This window comes from Callorhinus ursinus, unplaced genomic scaffold (assembly GCF_003265705.2).
Source record: "Callorhinus ursinus isolate GAN/ISIS: 27379988/994484 unplaced genomic scaffold, GSC_fseal_2.0 scaffold12, whole genome shotgun sequence".
NCBI lineage: Eukaryota > Metazoa > Chordata > Mammalia > Carnivora > Otariidae > Callorhinus > Callorhinus ursinus.
Genome location: NW_027397074.1, coordinates 31,674,965 through 31,700,991, shown reverse-complemented (window position 1 = coordinate 31,700,991; position 26,027 = coordinate 31,674,965). Strand labels below are relative to the sequence as shown.

Below are 26,027 nucleotides of genomic sequence, written 5' to 3'. Positions count from 1 at the left end.
TGTGTGTGTGTGTGTGTGTGTGTGTGTGTGTGTGTGTGTGTGTGTGTTTAAACAAATGTTTACTATTTTAGTATTATCTAAATTATATAATAAAATTCACACATTTATTTTGTGGTTTAGAGCCCAAACACTTAAAAAAACAAAAAACCGGAAGGTGACGTGGTGAGCACTGCCCCCTGTTACCAGAGAGCAATTGTATCCTTAATAATGATGCAAAATCAGGTCAGTGAGTTCTTCATGAAGCTCTTTGACAACTTCAGGATAGACCGAGGATTTTTCTGTTAACTTGTTATATACCTTTTCTTATAATTTAAGATTTCAAAAATAATGCCTTAGTTGAACATTCAATTTAGGATTTAATTTTTTTTAAATTTTTCTTAAAGTTTTTATTTATTTATCTGACAGAGAGAGACACAGCGAGAGAGCAAACACAAGCAGGGGGAGTGGGAGAGGGAGAAGCAGGCTTCCCGCTGAGCCCGGAGCCTGATGCGGGGCTCGATCCCAGGATCCTGGGATCATGACCTGAGCCGAAGGCAGACGCTTAACGACTGAGCCACCCAGGCGCCCCTAAAATTTTGTTTTTATATTTTACAAAGGCTTCTATAAAGCATTTGTTTCAACTCCAATTTACTCAGAAAGGTGACTCCCTGAAGAAACCTGAAGCTACTTAATCAACTGCTTTCTGCTAGTTGGAGATTCTTACCAGCAAAGGAATTCCTGTAGCTATGAGCATAGCTAAGAATAAAATCATGTTCATAGATGATGTGGTAGCTCTTTACAGACATACACTTAACATGTGTTAAACTTCCAACACTACAAATATAAATAGTTTTGTCATAAATACCCAGTTCCAATGTGACCAACCAACGTAAATTACACTTAATTCTTGTAAACTAAACATTTTAGGAATTAAATGCCAAATAGCAATTGTTGGATTATATGGCAGACTACAAGGTATATAAGGTATGATAGAATATAAGGTACATAAGATAATGTATATCTTCTACACTGTAGATTTTAGTATTGTTGCCATGTCGTATATACCTGCATGCAGAATCCAGAAAGAAATTATTCCCTTACTTTCCACCAGTATTACATTTTTGAACTCTTAATGCAAGCTATGGATTTTCAGTTGTAAACATTGAGCCCTACTTATTTCAACATATACTTAAGTGTAACTAAGTGTAATTTTTTCATATACATGCACTTGGAAATATAATAAACACTTTGCATAATTGTAGTACTAATGAGCACCCTAAAGGGAGAGCCACACTTTGTTATTCATAATAACTTTCATTTATTGAGCACATATTCTAATACAGGACAATGTTAGGAATTTATGTATTTTCTCTTAAACCTTACACAACTCTGAGAAATAGGTATTACTAACTCCATTTTGAATAGGAGTTTAAGTTCTCTAAGATTACATAATATTTAAGTAGCAGAGATGGGATTCAGCTCTGGCTTTCTGACTTCCAAACCTCATCCTATAATCCACTCTTTCTATGCATTATACTCTTAACTCTCTATGGATAAAATTATAATTTGCAAGTTTAGAAAGAAATATCTATCTTTAAAAAATCAATATTTTTTGCCAGAAATTATACTTATATGAAAGTATATCATTTTCCAAAGAATGTGAATTTCAGGAATCCTATTACACCATCCATTTTTAACCACACAAAAATATAGTCAGTGATTGTACACCCTGAAATTGCAAGGTAAATGGACTATACTGTTTAGCATCTATTTGGGTCTGAGAAATTTTCTGATCCATCTGATCCTAATATAGTTAAAAAGAGCTTTATTTGGGGGCACCTCAGTGGCTCAGTTGGTTAGGCGTCCAACGCCTGATACCTCAGGGTGTGAGTTCAAGCCTGGTGTTGGGCTCCACAGCTGGGCGTAGAGCCAGCCCACTTAGAAAAAAAGAGCTTTGCTTTCAAGTCCAGTTAAAATATGTTCCAAAATGACTGAAAGTGAAATGATGCTCTATAAAGCAAATATAGGGACCAGAAAATATATTCACTCAAGTATTTAAGCACACAGGGAAGACAGTGCTATTAGATCAGAACAACTTTTCATACCAAGCCTAGACATGACCCAAGATTCCCTCTCAGTACAATATTTCAGGCACTTAAATTTTTTTTAATGTTGATTCATTTATTTCTCCATTCCTTTATCCTGACTTTTGTCAGGCACTGATTTAGGATCTGACGTACAACAGTGAAGCAAACAAAGGACTTTCTCTTATGGAGCTTTGACTAAAGTGGGGAAAGACCAGTATGAAACTAATTAAATGAAAAACATTTCAGGTTGTAACAAATTGTATCTATATTACATATAGATAATATGTAATTATATGTATAAGTATATTTTTATGTTTCTATAAAAGGAGGCTAAAGGGAATAGAGAAGCCTACCTGACATTTGAACAGAAATCTGAAGGAAGTGAGGAGCAAGCCCAACAAATATGCAGAAAAGAGCTTTCCAGCAGAGTGAAGAGTGATTGCAAAAGTTCTGAATTAAGAGCATACTTGTGATCAAGGAATAATGAGGAGGTGGGAGTAGCTGGAGTGGAGTGAAATAAGATGAGCGTAGCTGTTGTATAGAGAACCTACTGTAGGGAGACAAAGATGGAAGCAGATTGACCCATTAGCTGAGGGCTGCAATGACCCAGGCAAAGAAGAAAATAGGCCTAAAGTATGTAATGGTGGAAGTGGTGAGTCATCATCCAGTTTGGGACTTGTTTTCAAGGAGGATAGGCAGGAAATGAAAGGGAAAAAAAAGTTTTGGATATTTTAGGATCAATGTATGTTTTAGACACATGGAAAGATAGAAAGGGCATTTGTATGTAGGAGTTAAAGTTCAGGGGAGAAATCTGAACAGGAACTATAGCTTTAGAAGTCCTCCTCATGAAGTTGAAATTCAGAGCCTTGGGATTTAATGAAGCTACCTAGGGAGTGAGTGTAGACGGTGAAGTTGAGACGTTCAAGGAAGAGGTTAAATGTTATGGTCTGTAAATTTGGAGGAGGAACAATGGAAGAGCCTCTGAGGAAGCAGTTCGTCAAGTAAGAAGAGAGCTAAAGTAAGAGAAAGATGTGTTCAGAAGCCCAGCAAGTGTTCAGGAGGGAGGAAGAGCTCAGTTCTGTCAAATGCTGCTAAAAAGTGGAAAAGAGGAAGGCGGACCAATAGGTGTGACAATGAGTAGGTCATTGATGATTTTAAGAAGAGCAGATGTGGTGGATTAATGGTGAAAAAAGCTTTGGGGTTGGGTCGAAGAGAGAGTGAGAGGAAGGGAAAATAGAAACAGGAAGCGGACAACTACAAGCAGTGTTTCCACTATGGTGAGCAAAAGAATTAGCTGGGGTGGAATGTGTGTTTTAAATTTTATGCCATCCTGGATATAAGTAGCAGCTTAGAAGTTCATCATGTATACATTTTTGATATTACCTGTATTTATAAGCATTATTTTTTAGTGCTCAATAATTTTTTGTAACTCTATATTATTTATTTCTACCATTCCTTATGAAAATGATTAGCCTTAGTGGTCCTTGAGACTTCTGATGAACAGTCCTAGTTGGGCACATAGGGGGAATGCCATCTGGTTTTCTTTCTCATAGTCTCTTTAACTGGTATTTTTATTATGCATCTATCACATGGACTAAGCCAGTAGAAAGGCAACAGCATTCTTAGTATTCACTAGGAACTCCAAATTAGGAATGTGGGCCCAAGTGTGTAGCCACAAAAGTTTTCTTTGTGTTGGCCTTTTTAGTAAAACAACATTCTTAACAAAAGATTTCCTCCTTATAGGAAAGACAAGCAACAGTGAAAAAGGAAAAAGGTGGTTCCCAGCAATCAAACAAAGTGACAGATAAGAACAAAATGCAAAGAGCCAACTCCGTGACGGTGGATGGGCAAGGCCTACAGGTATGACTTTTTAAATCCAAATTTGAGTAGTTTTCACGTTTGTAATTTCTATGCTCTTGCACACATATGTCCAGCTAGCAACACATTCATTTAATGTGCAGATTAGCTTAGCAGAGGACTTCGGAAAGATCTTTATTACTTTAGCAAAATGTCAGTTTTATATTTGATTGACAGAGTCCCACTCCAGTTATATTAATCACTTCTGATGTTCTCTGCATTTGAACTCAAGTTGGTAAGAGATCTTTTGTCAATCTGAAGGTTTTGCAAATATCACTAAATATACACATTTTTATATGCATACATATTATTTATTTACAAGTTTACTTTCTTCCTATATATTGTTTATATATTTGAAAGAGTCATTTTGGTGGCAAAAAATGTCAAGGAAAAAATAAAATGAATTTCGTGTGTGGATACTTTTGTTCCTAAGTAAATAATAAAATAAAGGATTTATTATGATTTATCTGTATCTTCTGAAGTTTAAATTCAAAATTGAAAGCCCATATATATTTCTAGTTTAAGTAAACACAAGTAGCTCAAAATCATGTTTTAGTACTTTAAAAACCTTTAATATCCCTAGGATCTCTGACATCAGGAGTAAGATTTCTTTCAGTCTGCATTATAAGACATTCTGTAGATTGTATGTATTGTATTTATTTGCCTCTGTCCCTCACTCCAACATAAAAACATTCGGTGAAGTTGGCCGTATTAAAGAAATTGTGAGTTCATTTTTGCTTTTTGCTTTTTTGCCTATATGTTTCTCTCTTCTACTTTTCATTTCCTTTCTTTATCAATATGCTTCAAGTTTCATGTTCTCTGGGAAAATTTACCAACCACTTACCAAACAAAAATATATTTTATCACATACTTGCCTTCAATATACGTAATTTTGTATTTTTATTTTTCATTTAGTATTTTATCTGTGATATGATGGATTATGTGTTTTATATCCCTTAATTTGGAAGCAGCGTTCAGAGCACATAGTAGTTGCCTAAATGCATGTTTCCTCATTTTCAATATCTCATTGAAAATTTAATAATAATTGCTTAAATATTAATAACCAGATTAATGATTTGTTCTGATCTAATAAAACACATTGTGAATAGAAATTTTTTAAATAATTATTAAACTCAAATATAAAAAGAGAAAATTCTAAATGATAAAATTATTATACTGGTTAGAAAGTTTAGAAATTAATTATCAAAAGAATAAATCAGGACCTACACTTTTGGTAGTCGTCTCTGTATGTTTAGCAATCTCATTGACAGACTCAGATATGAAGTCTATCTACCTTGATAGCCAAAAAAAAAAAAAAGATGGCAAAATAATTTAAGTGGTCCTGTAAAATTTTTAGTGAAAAAAAACCCAACATTGATAAATTTAGTACTTCAGTTACAAATATTGATTAGTTAAATCTTTAGTCACTCTGAGTTCCAGTGGTGAAAATATCAGAAAAGAAAATTAATTTTGAAATTCAAGTACATTTCACACATGGCTAGACATTTTTCAACATGAAAGGGAAACATGTACCATTTGCTAGACACCATGATAGTATTTTATGCCTATTAAGTAAATGAATCCTCTCAATAAACATAGGAGATAAATATTCTTAATTCTCTCAATAATCATATGACAAATGTCATCATTATTTTCACCACTTTCAAAATGTTCAAAGGTAAAGTTATTCCCAGGGCCTCACAGTTAGTTTGTAAAGCCAAAGTCGAATAAGGACCACCATCTGGCTCAGAGTGTATTATGTCTTACTCTTAGAATACCCGGTCTCCTTGTTTAAAAAAGTTTAACAGGTATATAAATGCTACCTTTCTGACCACCTGCCTTTCTCTTTGAGCATATTGCATCTCTCAAACCAGATAATAACTTTTCATAACTTTCTTTTGCATATGAATTTATCTGGGAAAGTTGTTAGTAAGCATAGGGTAGACATCAGCCCTTATAAAACAGCGTTAAATAAATACCATGATTATTATCGTCATAATTTTTTTGAATGATAACTGTTGGTTTATAATCATGTGCAGCAGTCTATTTCACCTCAGCAGTATGGACTAAACTGTGATACACATATCTATTCACATAATTTTGAGGAAAATATAAAAAAGGTAAAAGAATCAATTATTGGACAACTAATATGAGGTAGAAAAATGAATTTTGTTGTGGTAATCAACTTTAAAATTATAAAATGGTTGTTCTTTGTCAGGAAAGGTAAAAAGATATGCCAGAAAATTATTTTTTCTGTGAGTTTTAAAAAAATGTATATCATGAAAAAGCATTGAGTTGCAGCCTGGTTTGCATATAAGTCCATGACAGGAGATCTACACTGCTTAAAGAAGACTATTAATCATAGTTAAGCACATTCATCTTACTTCTTTCCAGCTAACCAGCATAATGATCAGGATTATTATTTCTAATTAGAGGAAGTAATAGATCATGTATAACCTTAGGATGAGTCTCATTAATTAACCCGGATCCTAGGGGACTTCAAATAGAGGTGGTTAGGCACTCTGTCTTTGTCACTGCTCACACCATAGGTTTACACTTAATACATATGATCAAATGTAATTGAAACTACAATTTCTAACAGGCACGAGATGTAGAGATGCAGATAATTATTCACATGTGAACAAACAAGTGAAACAGAACCATTGTGTAAACTGTATTAAACTGAAGTTACCTTGTCCCTAATTATTCTCTGAGAAAAAATTTCCAAATAAAAAGGTCACTTGAGAACCAGAAAGTCTAGTTTGTAATCCTCTTAACACCAGAAAAAAATGGGGAACCTTTATATTTAAACACTTAAAACCAAGCCAGTGCCATCCCCTACCACAACTGCTTCTCCCTGTTCTTATTGTCTTTCTTATTTGCATTGTCTCGTTCTCATAATCACCAAGACTGTAAACAAACATATATGTATATCTATCTATCTATCATCTATCTATCTATCCATCTATATCCATGTGTACTATATACAACTATATAGTGTGTGTATATTTATTTGACTGGTGTGTGTGTGTGTGTGTGTGTACATACTTGTGCATGCATGTGTGCCCCTTGACTACTTTAGGATCCTCAAACCATTTGGCTCTTCCATAATTAGCTCTTCATTGTCATTTAACTCCCTAAGTCCAGAATTATTATTCTACACTTTAATACATTATCCTTTAAACTGAGTCCCTGTTCCCAACTTATAATATGCTAGATTATAAATAATATGGAAAAAAATGGAGCTCAGTAATAAGTGTCAAGACTGAGAGTTAGAGTTGTCTCTAATTTTATGTAACATGGCCAGATTGGGCCTCATTAAAATGTGGTATTTGAGTAAAGACTTAGGTGAGTCCTTTGGTCTGTGGATATCTAGGGGATGGTCAGCCCTAAGATAGGTCCATGCCTGGCAAGTTCTAGGATCAACAAGAACAACTGCATGGTTAGAGCAGGCTGAGCAATATGGAAATTGGTGAAGAGTACTTTAGAGAAGTAATAGGAGCTAGATGCTACAGAGCCTTCAAGGTCTGCATAAGAACTCTGACTTTCCATCTGAAACTGATGGCAAAATATAACATGATCCTGACTAAAATGTTGAAAGTCTTACCCCTATTGAGGTTAGATTGTTAGGGAGCAAAGAGTCAACTTTGGAGATAGCCACCAATTATTTAGGGATTATAGGATGGAGGCATATCCAGTGTAGAGAAGGGGAGGTGCAGAGATGCTCCATATATTTTGAAGACAGAGTCAACAGGATATGCTGATAGATCAGATATAGGGCTTATTAGAAATTAGGGAATTAGGGACATCTCTTAAGATGTTTGGCCGATTCACCTGAAATGACAGAGTTGCCATTGACTGAGATAGAGAAGGGTCTGGGTGAATAGGTTTTAGAGAGAAATTTTTGGTGCTGTTAGAAATCTAAATGGAGATGTTTAAGTAGGCAGACAGATATGTGAATCTAGAATTCAGGGCAGAGGGTAGATATAAATTTGGAAGTGAAAGGCATATTGATGGCACTTAAAACCCTCAGATAAAATAAGATTACCGAGAGAGAATATATAGAGAAAGGAATTATTAAACTGGAACCTAAAACCAGTCTGACTCAAGTCATGCCTTTTAATACTTACTATATGGAATAACTCTTTTATGTGAGTAAATAAGTTTTCACAGGGTTAGCTCTTTCTCTATAGAGAAGAACCCAGTATAAACTGTCAACTTTTGGAAAGTCCTTTGTACCCAATTTATAACCATTCTTCAAGTTGTCAAGTGTCTTGAACATTTTTCCCTTTGTTAATATTTTCTGTGCTATACTGTATTCCCTATCTCAATGTACCTTAAAAACTGGTCTGAGAAACCCAGGGCTCTGTGGAGATGCCTCACGCACGATGGTGAGATGGGAGGCTGAGAGTAGGTTCAGGGTTCTTTCACGCTTCAAACAGAGCAACTTACCTTTCATCTGTCTCAGATACTGTTCCACTTAAGATTATTTCAAATGCTGTATAAATATTTACTTCCAAGAACAAATAGGTTTAGGCTGACAGAATATTTTTAGATATGTATGTTTTAGTTTTCCCTCCCATTCCACCAAGATCTGTAACAAAAAGGGTACAATATTTTAGGACAGCAGTAAGTCAGTGTTTAAAATGACTGAATTTTACATGTTATTTCAAAATTTTGTATGCAGTAAAAATTGAAAATTCATCATATTAAAGACTATAGTAGATATAGATCAAAGAGAATTAGTAACCTTGAATATAAGATTGATATATTAGTGCTATTTAATTCCTGGATCCCATTCATGTTTTACCAGTTGTCCCAATAATGGCTTTTATAACACAAGCAGCTAGTACAGAATCATGTAAATTTCCTGGTTTTGACAGTTGTGTTGTGTTTATATAAGAGAATGTTCTTGTGTATAGGCTATCCTAAAGTAAACAAGAGTGATAAAATATCATTTTGGCAACTCAGTCTCAAATGGTTGGGAAAAAAATGTTATTCGAACAGTCCTTTTAACTTTTATGTAAATTTGAAATTGTTTTAAAGTATAAAAATAGGGGCACGTGGGTGGCTCAGTTGTGAAGTGTCTGCCTTCAGCTCAGGTCATGATCCCAGAGTCCTGCGATTGAGCCCCACATCGAGCCCTGCGTCGGGGCCCCTGCTCGGCGGGAAGCCTGCATCTCCCTCTCCCACTCCCCCTGCTTGTGTTCCCTCTCTCTCTCTGTCCCTTTCTCTGTCAAATAAATAAATAAAATCTTTAAAAAAATAAAGTATAAAAATAAAAATATCACTTCAAAATATAAAAAAAATGTTGTAAGATATTTCCATAGAACTTTATTCATCGAAGTGAGATATACTGAGTTTCAGAAACTAGAAAACTTTGTATTCTTTTAACCTCCTTAAGTTATTTTTTGTATAAATGATTTACATTACAATACACATTAGCTCTGCTAGACTGAATTCTGAATTCTATAAGTTCTTACCTGATTTTAACCTCTCTGGAAAACAAAATCTGGAAGCAAATAGATTGAATTAAGTAATTGAAATATCACATCTAGTGATACCTATATATTTTTTTTTATCTCAGACTCTTTAAGTTACAAAAGGATTAACTGAAAATGATTATGCCCCTACTCAATAAGGAGGATAACATAATGTAAAATAAAATGAAATATAGAGTATCTTCAGGGATTTTGATATCAAGTTTCTATTCTTCACTAGGGGTCTAGAAATATTTACAAGTTTGATGAAGTATAAAATTTCTAGGGGCGCCTGGGTAGCTCAGTCAGTTAAGCATCTGCCTTCAGCTCAGGTCATGATCCCAGGGTCCTGGAATTGCGTCCCATGTTGGGCTCTCTGCTCCGCAGGGAGTCTGCTTCTCTCTCTGCCGCTCCCCCTGCTTGTGCTCTCTCTCTCTCTCTTAAATAAATAAATAAAATCTTTTTTAAAAACAATTTCTATGCCTGGTTCTATTGGTATTCAATTCTGTGCCCTTGTGGATCTTGTCTCTCATACCAGTTATAATTAAGATCTGCAGTGTGTAACAGGGAAACAAAAATGAAAACGAATAAAACATTAACAGTGGTTTAAACAACATATGCATAAATTTTTCTTTCATGTAAATCAAGTCCAGAAGCAGAATCTCCAGAAATAGAGCTAATAAGACAGCTCCACATTTTTATCAGGGCTGGCACTATCTTTCCTGTCCTCCATCTGTTGTATCTTCAAGGTCACCTTGTTATCAAAGATGGCTGCCAGTCCTTATAATGTCAGGTTTCATGCTGGCATCCAGAGGAAGATGACTAGAAGCTCTCCCTCTTCCTTTGTGAAGATCATGTCTTGAGTCTCCATAAAACACTTCCACATTAGTCACATTGGGCTGCTATAATAAAGTATCATAGATGGGTGGGTTCAACAACAGACATTTATTTATCACAGTTCTCAAAGCTGGAAAACTCAAGATCAAGGTAACAAGTTACATTTTATTCTGAATCCTTTTCCCTTGGCTTAGAGGTGGCAGTGATTGCTCTGTGTGCTCACGTGACCGTCTTGTGTGTGCAGATGCGGCAGTAGATCTTTCTTTGATAAGGGTACTAATCCCATCATGAAGCTCCCACTCTCATGACTTCATCTAACCTTCCTTGCTTCCCAAAGGCCCTCTGTCTCCAAATACCACCATGCTGCGTGGGTAGGGTTTCAACATAAAATTTGGGGAAACACAATTCAGTCCATAGCAACTTCCAATTATAGACAAAATATAGACACATTTTTTTTTTACTTAGACTATTTATTTGCATTCTTAGATGACAAGACACCAAAAGTCACACCTTCTTAAAACTCTTCAAAAGAAGTATATTTTAAATGCTGCAAACAGCAGCAGCGGTTTCCAAGATACAGGTGTGATGGGAGCTGCCAGTCTTTCAAAATTACCCTTTGCCCAGAGTTCTTTCTCTAAGGTTGATGAGGAATATGTGATAGTAGTGATAGTAGCAGTCCTTGACAGTAAGATCTTCCTCCTTACTTCAGGAGTGTTAGTGCACAGAGTAGTTGTTTATTGTTAACTTGTCGGACTTGAAAATGACTATGCAATACTTCAGGTTTGGTGCTGTCAAATTTAAAAATTCTCTTTGGTCTTCTGGCCCCCAGATTTACTCTGCTGGATTGGCTTTCTTTCTTTCTTTCCTCCCTTCTTTCCTTCCTTCCTTCCTTTCAAGATTTTATTTATTTATTTGAGAGAGAGACAGAGAGAGCACAAGCAAGGGGAGTGGGGGAGGGAGAAGCAGGCTTCCCGCCAAGCAGGGAACCCGATGCGGGGCTCGAATCCAGGACCCTGGGATCATGACCTGAGCCGAAGGCAGACGCTTAACCACTGAGCCACCCAGGCGCCCCATGGATTGGCCTTTTTTTCAGAGCAGCAAAGTTTAGCTGAATTTTAAAACTTTGTAAATGGGCATTGAAAAACATGCCAGATTTGCCTAAAACCTTGACATTTCTAGTATAGCACCATTCAGTGATCCCTGAACACCAGAGTCTCAGTGGTGCTGATGTTTAATCACATATCATTCCTTAAATGTAGAATGTATTAGGTCAGGAGTTTTATCTAACATCATTATCAAAGGGGTTCTATTCCACAATGCCTGGTAACCTGCAAATAGATATCTAAAGTTTTCAGGGTTTTATTTTTATGTAGTCTTATTTTGGAAGCTTAATTTTTTTTAAAGATTTTATTTATTTATTTGAGAGAGAGAATGAGAGAGAGAGAGGAGAGGGGGAGGGGTCAGAGGGAGAAGCAGACTCCCCGCTGAGCAGGGAGCCCGATGTGGGACTCGATCCCGGGACTCCAGGATCATGACCTGACCCAAAGGCAGTCGCTTAACCAACTGAGCCACCCAGGCGCCCTTGTAAGCCTAATTTATGATAAGAAGATATATGAAGAAGAAATTGCCAGGGGATTTTATTTTTCCTGCATTTCCATTTGGAATATTTGACTTTTATCACTTGTAGATCATCATCATTCTTCTAAATTCACTCTCTCTAACTTATCTTCCATTTTCCTAGTGTATTTGACCTATTTATCCATTTATCCACCTCTAAAAATGACATCTTCATTTTTGGATTTTGTAATCCTCTATAGCCTGTGTTTTAGTGGGATATATATTTGCTGGTAATAATGTACACCTTAGAATGCAATTGTTCTGTAGCTTGGTACTGACCTTTATTAATAAATAGTTATGATGCCTTTAAATAGTCCAATAAATATGTAGTTTTGAAAGGTATTCCAAAACATATTTTCAAATAAATTGTAAATATTGGACCCAGTGTAAGTTTAATAAGATCTAATTTATTTTAATAGAATGGTAAGCTCAATGTTGAGTTTGAAGATCATCCTAATGAGTGAGTTCAGATTTAGTGTTTTGCTCCAAAACCTTTATTTACCTTGAGATTCTCACCTTTATTTAAAAATAAGGAGTAACAGTTCAAATTAAGTGCAAAAAATCAACTAAAATCCACATGTGTTAGCATTCTTTTTTTGCATGTGCAAACTTGAGGAGTTCTATCTGATTTTATAATCGGTTGAAAAATAAATTGAATACAAGTCTTTAGATAAAGTTGTGTTTTAGTGTTTCTTTATTTTAGCTTTTAAATGAGGGGAGAAGGGCAACATTGCAAGTCAGTAGCTTAACCTAATAGGCACTTTCTATATATTAATTGATTGAGCACATTTGGTTCAGGAGAGAACTGGAAAGTTACTACAAACCCAGCTCATCTGTCTTACCTTCTAACTGAATTAGAGCCACACCAGGAACAAGGAACCTTTGTCCTCTTTACAGAGGAAAGTAAAATAAAGACAGATAAAATAGATTATAATGATGACAAGTAGAGTAAGAGTAGAAAAATTAAGAATATTTTAATATATTATAACTAATGTGAAGATTTTAACATTTCCCCGGTGCCTATATACTCATTAGAAAAATTACATTTCACCTAAGATTGGAGGAATATATATTTGAAGAATATTTTAATTTATGTTGTTTAAACAAACAGGAAAGACATCATATCTTTATTATATTTATTTTATAATTTTTTAAAAGATTTTATTTATACATTTGAGAGGGAGAGTCAGAGAGAGCACAAGCATGGGGAGAGGCAGAGGGAGAGGGAGAAGCAGGCTCCATGGGGCAGAGAGCCCTATGCGGGACTTGATCCCAGGACCCTGAGATCATGACCTGAACCGAAGGCAGACACTTAACCATCTGAGCCACTTAGGTGCGCCCATCATATGTTTAAATGGGTGTTTTTGTCTCATTACATATTTTTTTATTTTTATTTTTTTTAAAGATTTTATTTATTTATTTGACAGAGAGAGAGATAGTGAGAGCAGGAACACAAGCAGGGGGAGTGGGAGAGGGAGAAGCAGGCTTCCCGCGGAGCAGGGAGCCCGACGTGGGGCTCAATCCCAGGACCCTGGGATCATGACCTGAGCCGAAGGCAGACGCTTAACGACTGGGCCACCCAGGTGCCCATGTCTCATTACATATTTAAGAATACTTTCTAAGAGATAAATTCATAGCAATAAAGGATACCTTGAATCTACTTTCAGAAAGTAAACTGATCTAGAACTATTCAACTTAATGTTAAGAGGGCTCCAGTAGTTGCACATTTTGTTACTAAATATTTTTTGTCAAACTGTATTTAGATGGGATTTATATAGCAGTAGATTGAAGAGGAAAAGCTTGTATTTAAGAGTCTACCTATTAACATTAAACTCAGGTAAAATGCAAGAGCTCTTCTTTACTACCCTATTGAAAACAACTTTACCTCCCCACACACCAATAAAGAGCTATCATTTTATTTGATTTATTTTGTTTCACGGCGTGTTTCACTGCTAACTGTATATTTGTTTATTGTCTATTTCTCCATTAGCATATAAGCTCCACTAGAACAGGCACTTTTTCTTGTTCAACCAAGAAACCAGTAGTGACAAAAGCAGTGCACAGCATAGAGTAGGAGCACCATCAATTTACAGATTCCTGTTTAGCAAACAGACCTAGTTAACTGGCCCTCTACTCCCCAGGCAGGGAAAGAAAGCATTGAGGAAACATTGTGTAGAGGGGGACGGTTAGGTTGAAAGAGACCCCTTTCTTCTAATCTTTTTTTCCCCCACTATATTCTGGCTGCTTTATTCCTCTCCCACAAATTGTACCTTTTGTTTTCATCTCATGGCTCTTCAAACACCATTTCATTTCCATAGCTGCCTTCCTCTCTGCCCTATACCAAACCAGATACTCCCTCTCTTTGTGGAGTGAGTATGCCTGTTAATGTATATATAGTCAAAGCACAGGGTTTAATTGAGTTGCTAAGTAGATCTATCTATCCATCCATATTACAGAACTTAAGAGCCATATTCTTAAAATTGTTAATTGGTATTTCATGAATTAGAAATAACAAGGGTCCTCTTTAGAGATAATGTGAATTATTTGTCCATCTATCCAACTTTTCTTCTAGATTACTCCTGTTCCTGGTACTCATCCGCTTTTAGTTTTTGTGAACCCCAAAAGTGGTGGGAAGCAAGGAGAACGGTATGTTTTTGGAAATCAGGTTTATTTTCTGTGTCGTATATATGTAAAAAGATAAACTAAAATTACAGTGTAAAAAATTTTAAAACATTATTCTCTATGGTTAACAATTTTAATGTCAAATAAGTAATTCTAGCATCTATATGTAATATATCTCCTTATTTTTACAGTTCAAATATTAATACAATAATGGCCTTTGTAGATATTTTTATTATCATATATTGGGTATCTGAATTCTCTCTACTCTACCTATTACCCCTAGCCCTTAACAAAGAGCATTGCATACAACATGGCTCCATAAATACTGCTGAATGCAAATTGGTTCTCTAAATGGTCAACAAGATGACTTCAAATAAATCACCATTCACTAGTGAGGAACAGAATTTATGTCCAGCTTCCAGACAAATTACATTATAATGATTTTCTGCATGTGTGTTTTTGGAGTACATGATGCCATATATCCTGGAGGAGCACAATATATTTAATCTGAATTATAATGAGCTGCATTATCAAGTGTCCCAATATACTGGCAGACAGCACAAAATTTTCATTTTTGTAATAAATTAATGGTTAAATCATAATATTTAATAAAAATCTGAAAATCACCACATTGACGTGTAAATCTTATGTGCTTCTTAAAAGGGGTGTCATAAAAATGAAGTTGAACCTGCTTCAATAATTTCTAGAAGTCTTTACTAATCTCAACCCAAAAATGAGCAATCAAATAAAAGCATTCATATAAGCACTATGATAAAACAGAAATTTCCATTGTGGTTCATCAAATAATGAAGTTGAAATGTTTTCATGATAAGTGGAATTTTGTAATTTCTTTTCCAACCATCTAACTTTCCAGCTTTATTTCAATGAAATGAAGAGTGCTACTCATTTTCCAATCAACAAAATATTATTTCTGCCTAGATTTTTTCCTCTAACATATAGTTGTATATTTTTTTACTGTGCTAAACATGGTAGAAATTATTTTAAATAACTAGTGACAATTAAAATATTTACATTGTTTTATTAAAAAGAATAGTTGCCTCACTTTTAGAGATACTAAATAGTAATTAAATAATAATGCTAAAATGGTTTTCTTTTTTACTTTGTGTAGTCTGTCAACTTTATGTATTATGGATATTTGGGGAAAAAGTACTCTTCACATAGAATTAGATAGGAATTAAATTCGTGTTGGAAATTAGAAACAGATGAAGTACCAAGAGAAAGAAAGAAAGAAAAAGTATATTTTCTTTTTTTTTTTTTTAAGTTTTTTATTTATTTATTTGACAGAGGGAGACACAGTGAGAGAGAGAGAACACAAACAGGGGGATTGGGAGAGGGAGAGGGAGAAGCAATCTTCCCGCGGAGCAGGGAGCCTGATGCGGGGCTCGATCCCAGGACTCTGGGATCATGACCTGAGCCGAAGGCAGATGCTGAATGACTGAGCCACCCAGGCACCCCGAAAAAGTATATTTTCAAAAGGAAAACATTCCCCTCAAATTAGAATATGGATCATGCAGGATGACCCTTAACTGAATATCTGACTTCCCCTTCTCCCATTAAGAAAAAATTTCGGGGCGCCTGGGTGGCTCAGTCTTTAAGGGTCAGCCTTCGGCTCAGGTCATGATCCCAGCGTCCTGGGATCAAGCCCCGCATCGGGCTCCCCGCCCCGCATCGGGCTCCCCGCTCCGCGTTGGACTCCCCGCTCCGCGGAAGGCCTGGTTCTCCCTCTCCCACTAACCCCGCTTGTGTTCCCTGTCTTGCTGTATCTATCTCTGTCAAATGAATAAATAAAAGCTTAAAAATAAAATAAATAAATAAATAAATAATAAATTCATAGATACACTAAAGTCATAATAAATTAAACTTAATGGGGGGGATATTTGAGTGTTCCTATATGTACACCCACTTATGTTTTGTTCTTCATACATGAACAGGACCAAAGTCACAGGAAATGTAAATATGTAAACATGTAAAGGAAACCTATTATGAATGCAAATATACATTTTCCTGAATGAATAAGAGTCATCTTTCACAAACAATGAAATTCCATTCAGAATTTCCTTTAAAAATATTTGGGTTTCTTGACTTTGATATGTTAGATAAGTAGTAAAAGGTTACAAAATTATATATTCACTCAGAGTTTCGCAAACCAGTCAACGGGTGTGAAAATATTCACATAGCATTCATTCATTCAAACAGCAACACCTGAGTGCGTCCAAACTCTACTAGGAACTGGGGCTAGAAGACCTAGAATGCAGCCATGCAGGGAGGCAGGCACAAACAGATACACCACAATACCACAAGGTGAATTCTAAACTAGAAATGTTTAAAATAAAGGTGCTGTCAAAGTTCAGAGGAAGAAAGGCTATCTGAAGACTGAGAAGTCTTTGGACAGGAAGTAGCTTTTGAGTTGATAAGGTAAAAGGAAAGAGAAAGATTTGTGAAAGGGTGTGGTGTTTTTAGGGAACCAAGAGATAATCCCTGAAGTTAAAGTTTAAGGCAAAAGCAGGGAAAGAGAAGACATAACCTATTTTAAATATAATAAAATATTTTTTATTATAAGTAACTTGACCCTAGGAACTTTTCATCACCGAAACAACATGGCTGTAATTAACCAGCCCTATGTAAGAGGGCTAGATAGGCCAAGATTGTATAGAGCTGATGAGAGAGCTAGAAAGCCTGAGCAAAGGCAGTGAGATAGAATTGCCATGTTCAATAGACATTACTATTAGAAGGTGCAGGACTGTTCTCCAATCGGGTTCAGATGCTGGGGAAAAAGAAGTACTGAGAATGACTCTTAGATTATTTCTTGAGACACTGGTTCATATAAGTAATCGAGAACTAGAATGTGAGGTTATTGCAGATTTGGGAGTGGGGTGATATAAGCAGATACTACATAGTGAATTTGGACAATTTCTATCAGTAAGGATAGTCTGAATGTGTTTGTAAAATATATGGTAATATTTTTACATTTAGGCAAAAACTAACTTTTAAAAAACTAAATGTATTCCTTCATTTTTAGTGTTTCATCTAAGAATACTAATATGGAATGTGTATCTACTTAGAAATAATTGTGTTGCATTTGTTGGACAATGATATCCTTTGGAAAAAATGAATTATTTAATATGTGCCCGTTGAAACAGTTTAGCAATTGTGTGAGCTGACTGATCAGATGATTGTTTATGTGCAATAATTAAGCAGATTCGGTCACATTTTTTGATTACATACATACATACAACATGCACAGTCCCATTTTATATTTGGGATAGTTTTCATCTCGATTAGATTGGCCCAATAACCTGAAACTTCACAAGGATCAATTAGGGGAAGGTATGTAAATAATTTTATTCTGATACTCTTAAAAAATGTATTTGAAATCTACTTAGCTAAATAATATTCAAAAGCAGGATAAACAGTACTCTAAATGCATATCCATATTTAGAATGCAAATATCACTATTTCTAAATTATAAGCTTTATTGCCTTTAATTGGCTAGTAAGTGTCTTTTTCAAAGAACCAGAAGTTCTTATTGAGCTGTTATACTTCTAGTATTATTAATGTAAAATTTATCAAATATATTTAGTTACAACCATGTATATAATTTTAACATTAAGAGGTGCTATTTATTTAAAAATTGGAGAGTATCACTAAATTTCTTTTTTTTCTTTCCATATTTTCATCTTTATAGAATTTATAGAAAATTCCAATATCTACTAAATCCTCGTCAGGTTTACAGTCTTTCTGGAAATGGACCAATGCCAGGGTAAGTCCAAGGATAATATCATTACCATTGACTCTTTTAACATTAATTAATAAAATAAGCAGCCTGATGTACCTAGAAATAATGTTATTTGAATACAGCAGCCAGATTAGTATACATAAAAACATTGAATATCAACTATATAAGAGTTACCAGTACAGATGCTATTTTTCAAAATAGCCTGTTTCAAGCAGATTTTTTTTTCCCTTCTAAGTATTGTGAAGTACTGCCCTCCTACCATTGCTACTACTACTACTACTAATAATAATAATCACACAAACACACTCGCTGGGTACCTAAATATCCAAACCATCTGTTTGAAGAACCACTGCCTTTTCTTTTCCTTTTTAAATATAGAAAGAGGATCTACTATAGAGGAAAAAGCTAGTTAACAAAGAATAGAAATCATAATAGGATTTTTTTCATTTACTACTTACAAAATCTAGTGACTACGACTTTCTTACGAGACACATTATTAATAGGTAACACATAGCAAAATAAGTTTATTTTTTCCAACAGTAACCATGTGTTATTAACACCACAAGTATATGCTGAAATCAATCATCACAATTTGGCCTAGTTAACTAATCATCTTCCACTGACCTGTTCTAACAACTTGAGTAAATTTAGACCAGATGAAGAAGAAGGAAGCTCTATAACACTTACATGAGCTTCTTTATAAACAAACAAACAAAAAAACAACAGCAAAAAACATCAGTGTGATTAAAATAAGTTTTCTGGGTTATTCTCAGAAACTAGAAACCAAATATTGAAATTGGACTCTTTTAAATGCTTAGAATAAAGTGTATACTGTTGTGTCTAGTGTTAAATAAATGTAAGTAAAATACAATTAATTTGCACAGGCTCCCACAATATATTCATCTCTTTCTTCCACTCCCTGTTACCTGCTGTCCAGCACCAGCTGAGCCGCAATCTGTAGAACCTCCTTGCTGGAGAAGGCAGGATCCTCATAAACATTTAGTTCAGAACAGTGTCTTTGTCAAGCTCCAGACTCCATCCAGTAAAGGATCGTGATCAGATTATTGGCTATTTGAGCCACATGCAGGAAGTCCTAATCTAGATAGAGCCATGCAAAAGTAAAGTCTTAATGTTAACACAGGAGCTTAGTCAGGATGGCTCTTTTTCTTGTTCTTCAATATTCTCTGAATTTCAGAGCAGTGTAGCTCTTATTCTGCAGGCTTAAGCAATGGTGTGTTCAAAAGTTTATCCATTCCAGGACCTCTGCAGTTCTATGCAGACCAATACATCAAGGATTTGCCTGTATTCCATGATTAAATGCAATGCCTACTAACTGCTAATTATAAGCCTATGTGCCTTCTTTGACTCATTTCTGTAAAATGAGAAAAATAGTACCTGTCTCATAGGATAGTTGTAAAGTTAAATGGGATGATGCCTGTGAAGCATATAAAAATATGCTTACTACATGGGTCCTCAATTAATGTTCATTAATCTCAATACTGTTTATAGTAATATTAGTTAATAATTAATAATTACATGTTTGTAACTATGTAAATATACAGCAATGATATTAGCCTTGTTTTTATCATTTCATTTTTTCCCACTCCACTTTAAATATGTACTACATGATTCCTTTCACTCTTTCAATTTTAGGCATTTTATTATCCTGTACTCAATTTTAATATATTGAAAAAATAAGAGTAATATACGTACTTGTGAAAATCCACACTACAATGAGTATCATTTAGAAAGTAAGTTAAAGGCCCCCCTTCAAGCATTAATACTCCTCAGGTAATGGCACTGCAAATTATGTGTATCCTCCCAGAACTTCTTATAAGAACATAAAACCTAGTGTATGTATGTGATATATTTACATATAATGTATTCATGCATATGATTCATGCATACACTACACACACATACACATGCATATGTATGTTGTATAAATAAGTAGATTTTTGTTATGTTAATCACCATACATTACTTCATTAGTTTTTTTAATTTTTTATTGTTATGTTAATCACCATACATTACATCGTTATTTTTTGATGTAGCATACCACGATTCACTCTTTGCGTATAACACCCAGTGCTCCATTCAATACGTGTCCTCTTTAATACCCATCACCAGGCTAACCCATCCCCCGACCCTCCTACCCTCTAGAACCCTCACTTTGTTTCTCAGAGTCCATAGTCTCTCATGGTTCGTCTCCCCCTCCGATTTCCCCCCCGTCATTTTTCCCTTCCTGCTATCTTCTTTTTTTTTTTATAACATATAATGTATTATTTGTTTCAGAGGTACAGGTCTGTGATTCAACAGTCTTACACAATTCACAGGAACACCATAGCACATACCCTCCCCAATGTCTATCACCCAGCCACCCATAAGTAGATTTTGTAATATAACTTGGAGTATAGGTCTTTTATTGCTCTGCAACTTGCTTTTTTTTTTTTAACTCAAAAGCATATGGTGGATATTGCTTGAGTTCAGCAGATATTGATTGGTTTCATTATTTTTAAGAGCTGCAAAATATTCCATGGTTTTGTTAGCTATTCTGTTATTGATAAACATTGAGATTGTACTTTTAAATTATTACCATATGCAAAGTTAACATTTATCAATGTATTTATGTTTTTTGAAAGCATGTTCAAATGTTTTCATAGAATAGGTTGATATAGGTAGAATTGCTTGATTGAGAATATTTTCCATTTTAATTGTGTAAAGTTCTGCCCAAGTTTTAACCCCAGAAGCAGTATATAAGCTTATTTCCCACAATGTTCTTTAAATTGGCTCTCTTCAGTAATTTCTATTTTTGTCCAATGTGATAGGTGAAAATATATTTGTGTCATTTTCATTTGCATGTGTTTGATCAATTATAAGGTTTAATATGGCATTAATTAGATATACTTTTCTATAAACAACAGAAATGTACCCTGGCTTATTATCCAAAATAAAGTTCAATTATGAAGTTACTCCTAGAATTAATAGAAAAATAAAGAACTCTGTTTCAGGACAGATACGGGTCAGGACAGTCTGAGGAAACGGAGTAGCAGGACTAAACGGACAAAGTCCCGTGGTGGTTATTGCTGAGAGGAATTGATTCCGGTTGCTTTTGGTATTATTTCTCTGCTCAACATTCAGATCCCAGGGAGAAGTGTATTTATTGGTTTCTCTCATTTCCCATGCCACAGCCTTGGCTTATTTAGGATGGGGGATCTTGACTGACTGTCCTGTCAAGGCTTTATGTACATGCTTTGTTCCCACAAAGATACATAAGGATGCTCTAACCTGAGGATGAAAGATGAATCCTTGGAGGGGATAGACAGTAGGTAGTCAGCACAGTCCAGCCATAGGTCTGTCCAATATCCCTTCTTTTCTGAACACAACAGTTAAAAAACAAAATGATACTAGTCAATATATTGCTACTACCAAATGCACAAGTGAAAGCACACATTCTCCTAAAATGCAGATACCTACCCCAAAGTTTCATACAGTTACCATATCCAACTCCAAGTCCTGGTTTGCTGCAAACGTCTATGGAGATGACTATTTTCTCCTTGCTCTCCATACATTTAGGCTTAACATACAGAAATGTAATGAGAAAGTTAAAAATTTAACTACAAATATGAATTTAATCAAATGATGCTTTTAATGATATAAAGAATGAAATCCATGTAAAGTCTGTGGCACTGGTTTTGCAACTGGTTAAAAGTTGTAGCTGAAACTTAAAACATTTCTTCTGCATATACATTTTTACCCAGCACAGTGACCTGTTTTTACCTGATAGTTCTGAGACCTTGGTAGTATTTTTTGCATAGGGCTGAATTAGTCTCTTATTTACCATTACTGAAAGGCATGGTGGTACATGGCAGTATTAGAGTTATCTATCAAATATTTCCAGGTCTCCTTCCAGGCATTTGATTTGATTTTATTTCCTTTAACCATAGCAATACAGTGTCCATATGGCTTTCTCATAATAAACTTTGGGCAGAAAGTAGATTTTTCACGCTTTCTTATTTTTTACCACAGTAACCAGCAGTATTCCAGATACTGACTCTTTTGTTACCTCGGATCACAGAGTGAAGAGAGATAGAAAGACACCCCACCCCCAGCAACACACACTGCTTTACTCATGATCTCTATGGAATGAGGGATAAATAAACCTCTCTAAGGCTGTGCCCCTATGATTTTGGGTTATTTGTCATTATATATAACCTAGCCTTTCATGACAAACCAATGCTAGAAGGAGAGGTCCTGTTAGTACTCTCTATTTCCATTGTAGAGCAGCAAACCTATTTCTCCTTGGGAATCAGAATCAACTATATCAGTTAACATCATATCTTTTTTTTTTTCTTTTTTTGCTTGTTGCCTAGTGCTATGAAAAGCCTCAGAAGTGTCTAGGTGTCAGTTTCAGCTCCTAATTCAATGAAAACTTTATTGTCTTATATGGCAACATTCTTCACTTTGAAGTTAAAGCATCTAAACCATGATAGTTAAAAACCAAAGGGATGGGAAGCAAAATTTGGAAAGTGGATGTACTAATCTGTTCTTCAGAGAAACAGATCCAATAGGTTATATAGAGAGGAATTTATTATAAGGAGTTGGCTTATATGCTATTGGAGACTGACAAGTACAAAGTCTACAGAGTTGATGTTTCAGTTTGAATCTAAAAGCTATTTTAGAACCAGAAAGAGCCAATGTCCTAGTTTGAAGGCATCAAGCAAAAGAGTTCTTTCTGGAGTAGGGTCCGTCTTTTATTCTATTTTTGACCTTCAACTGATTGGATGGGGCCCACCCACATTATGGAGGGCAATCTCCTTTACCCAGTCTACCAATTTAAGTGTTAATCTCATCTAAAAATACCCTCACAGAAACACCCAGAAAAATATTTGATCAATTATCTGGTCACCCCATGACCCAACCAAGTTGACACGTAAAGTTAACCATCACAATGGCTGTTAAGTCTAATTGTAAGTTTCATCATTCAAACTTTACCTTTTGGCCCCAGGACCATGTTTTTTCACATGAGTAAGCAGCATCATATAGTTTAGAGCATATGCAACAGCAGTTTGTGTACACCTTTTAAGTGTTCACACTGATTCGGTGACTGAGTCTTTAGAAGGCTGTTTCAGCATTCTACAGACCAACTGCTTCTGCCTGATGAAATATAAGAGAATACTTTTCAGTCTTGGGGGCCAGCTCACTGTCTTTCTTCCTTCTCAGTGAAAGAAATTTTTTGAAAGGATACAGCAGTATGTGAGACACTATGATAGTATATAAATCATTGAATAAATCAGTTGCTATGACCATTGACAAAGATATAATGGGAAGGAAAAGTAAATCCAATTGCTGGAATAAATGTCTAGTGCAGTGAGGCAAAGGCTCCAGTTCCATTATGAAAGGGGTCAGGTGAATTTAGGCTACTCCTGAATAGTTGGCTGAGTCCCTTAAAGTAAATCAACATATTGGAGTTCACTCTTTGGTTTCTTTGATGACAGCTGAGCACTCCAGAGTCAGTAACTACCCTTCTTGTTGAAGATAAATTAGTGTTATTTATCTCTTCCATAGCCTCCCCTCCTACTAATATGAACATGAGCCTTTTCTTCACACTCACTAGGAATAACTAAGAAAAAATGATGATTGGGATTCCTTTGGGTTGTTTACAGCCCCGACTACGGGTTCATTCTCAGAAGTTCACCTATATAAGCTTTCCTTTCATCACTAATTCTCCCATCCTGGTCCTTTCCAAGTCCTTCGTAGCGCAAGACATATTGTTGGCCAGTACTGTTGCATTGGTGTGTTTCATAAACTCTGGACATCATTCTGCCCAGAAAAGGTAGACAACAAGTTTTATTGTGTAAAATACTGCCCCCTGATCAACTGGCCTTTCCTGTCCTCCTCATATTACTCCCAGTATAGTTGTACTGCCACAGCAGTCTACTTCCTGCTACCTCTGGTGTGTCACGGAGAGGCATTGGGAAACCAGTTTTTTGTTTTTTTTTTAAGATTTTATTTGTTTATTCATGAGAGAGACAGAGGGAGAAGCAGGCTCCCAAGGAGCAGGGAGCCCGATGCGGGACTCGATCCCAGGACCCTGGGATCATGACCTGAGCCGAAGGCAGACGCTTAACCATCTGAGCCACCCAGGTGCCCTAGTAAACCAGTTTTTTATCCTTAAAGAGTGAGAATAAAAAAATTCCTATGAGGACACAGGTATGGGTTGAAGGAGTGGTGCAGAGTATAGGCAGATTCTGAATATGTGCAGGGTGGTCCCAAGCATTTGAAGGTCTTAAAATCTCACCAGTTGATTCTATGCAATCAGCATGGAGAACCACTGAGTAAGTAGATCAATTGCTATAAAGGACATATGATCTGGTGCAATTGGGGTAACTTCCCAATTACATTTATAATAATCTTTGTAGATTCTTAGACAATCATCAGCCTTTGGCACTATATTTTTACAGGTTGTCACATATGGATGAATCAGTAACCCATAATTATCTCTTAGATCAAAATTCAAATTCAGATTTCAGAGAAAAATTGTCTCATTGGCCTGGTTTGGCCATATGCCTACCTTATTGTTTGGGTCAATATGGTTGGTTTACTTGTTTGATAGATCTACTGAAACCGTTCTCGGGACTGTTTCCCCATAATCAAATAAGGCCAAAAGAACAGATGCTCCAAACAAGTATTTTTTTCTTATGTATACTAACCTTTTATATTTCTTGCGTACAGGATAAGCTCTTTTATTTGCCCATTTTCCTTTTGATTTATTTGTCGTTTTTTATGTTCATTTTGAGATTTCACTGCATAAATACCAACACCATCATTTTATATACCTTGCAAATGTTTTCTTCAAGTTTGCTCTGTGTGCTTGCAATTTATGTATTTTCTTCTTTTTTATCCATGTAAGTATTCAAAACTTTCATCTACTAATTCTACGAAGAATGATTTCTCTATTTTATTTTAGAAAACCCCTTCCTCAAGCCAAGATTATGAGATGTTCCTTTATATCTTCTTTTATTACTTTTTCATTGTTTTAAATTTCTGAACTTTAATCTTTTTTTTTAAGATTTTATTTATTTATTTGACAGAGAGATAGAGCCAGAGAGTACAAGTGGGAGGAATGGCAGAGGGAGAGGGAGAGGCTGCCTGCCGAGCAGGGAGCCTAATGTGGGGTTCGATCCCAGGACCATGATCTGAGCCGACGGCAGACGCTTAACCAACTGAGCTGCCCAGGTGCCCCTCTGACCTTTAATCTTTAAAGATTGCATTTTCTCTTAGAAGTGCATTGAAAGATATAGATTAAGTAGAGATGGAACTCATTTTCCCCCTTACATTGAAATGTAATTGTCCAGGGCGTCTGCATGGCTCGGTCAATTAAGTGTCTGACTTGATTTCATCTCAGGTCATCCACCTCAGGGTTTTGAGATTGAGCCTTGCATTGGACTCCATGCTCGGCATGAAGCCTGCTTAAGATTTTCTCTCCCCCTCTCCCCCTGTCCCTCCCCTGGTCTCTTAAAAAAAACAAAAAGTAATTGTCCCAAAAAAGCTGTTCATTAGTTCACTGTTTTACCACTGCTTTGACTATTTCATATATGATGAAATAATATATATGTTAGAGTATTGCTGCTCTTTCCCTTGCTCTGTTAATCTGTTTGTTGATTCTAATGATAGACTATTTCATATACTTTAACTCCCTAATTATTCTCTCAAAATTTAGTGACATTTTCTCTTCCTTCTTTGTTCATGTCTCAAGTTTGTTTTTTATTTTTAATGAGTTTGAATGCA

General features: G+C 35.6%; 1 protein-coding gene across 9 annotated transcripts in view; it reads left to right on the top strand.

Annotated features, from left to right (window-relative positions):
• DGKB (diacylglycerol kinase beta) overlaps nt 1-26,027 on the top strand; it is a 710,493-nt gene that overhangs the window by 257,687 nt on the left and 426,779 nt on the right. For all 9 annotated transcript variants that reach the window (XM_025873283.2, XM_025873279.2, XM_025873282.2 and 6 more), the window contains 3 exons: nt 3,810-3,926; nt 14,430-14,503; nt 18,186-18,260. In XM_025873283.2, coding sequence (XP_025729068.1) covers nt 3,810-3,926; nt 14,430-14,503; nt 18,186-18,260 — 266 coding nt within the window. The remainder of the gene's footprint in view (nt 1-3,809; nt 3,927-14,429; nt 14,504-18,185; nt 18,261-26,027) is intronic.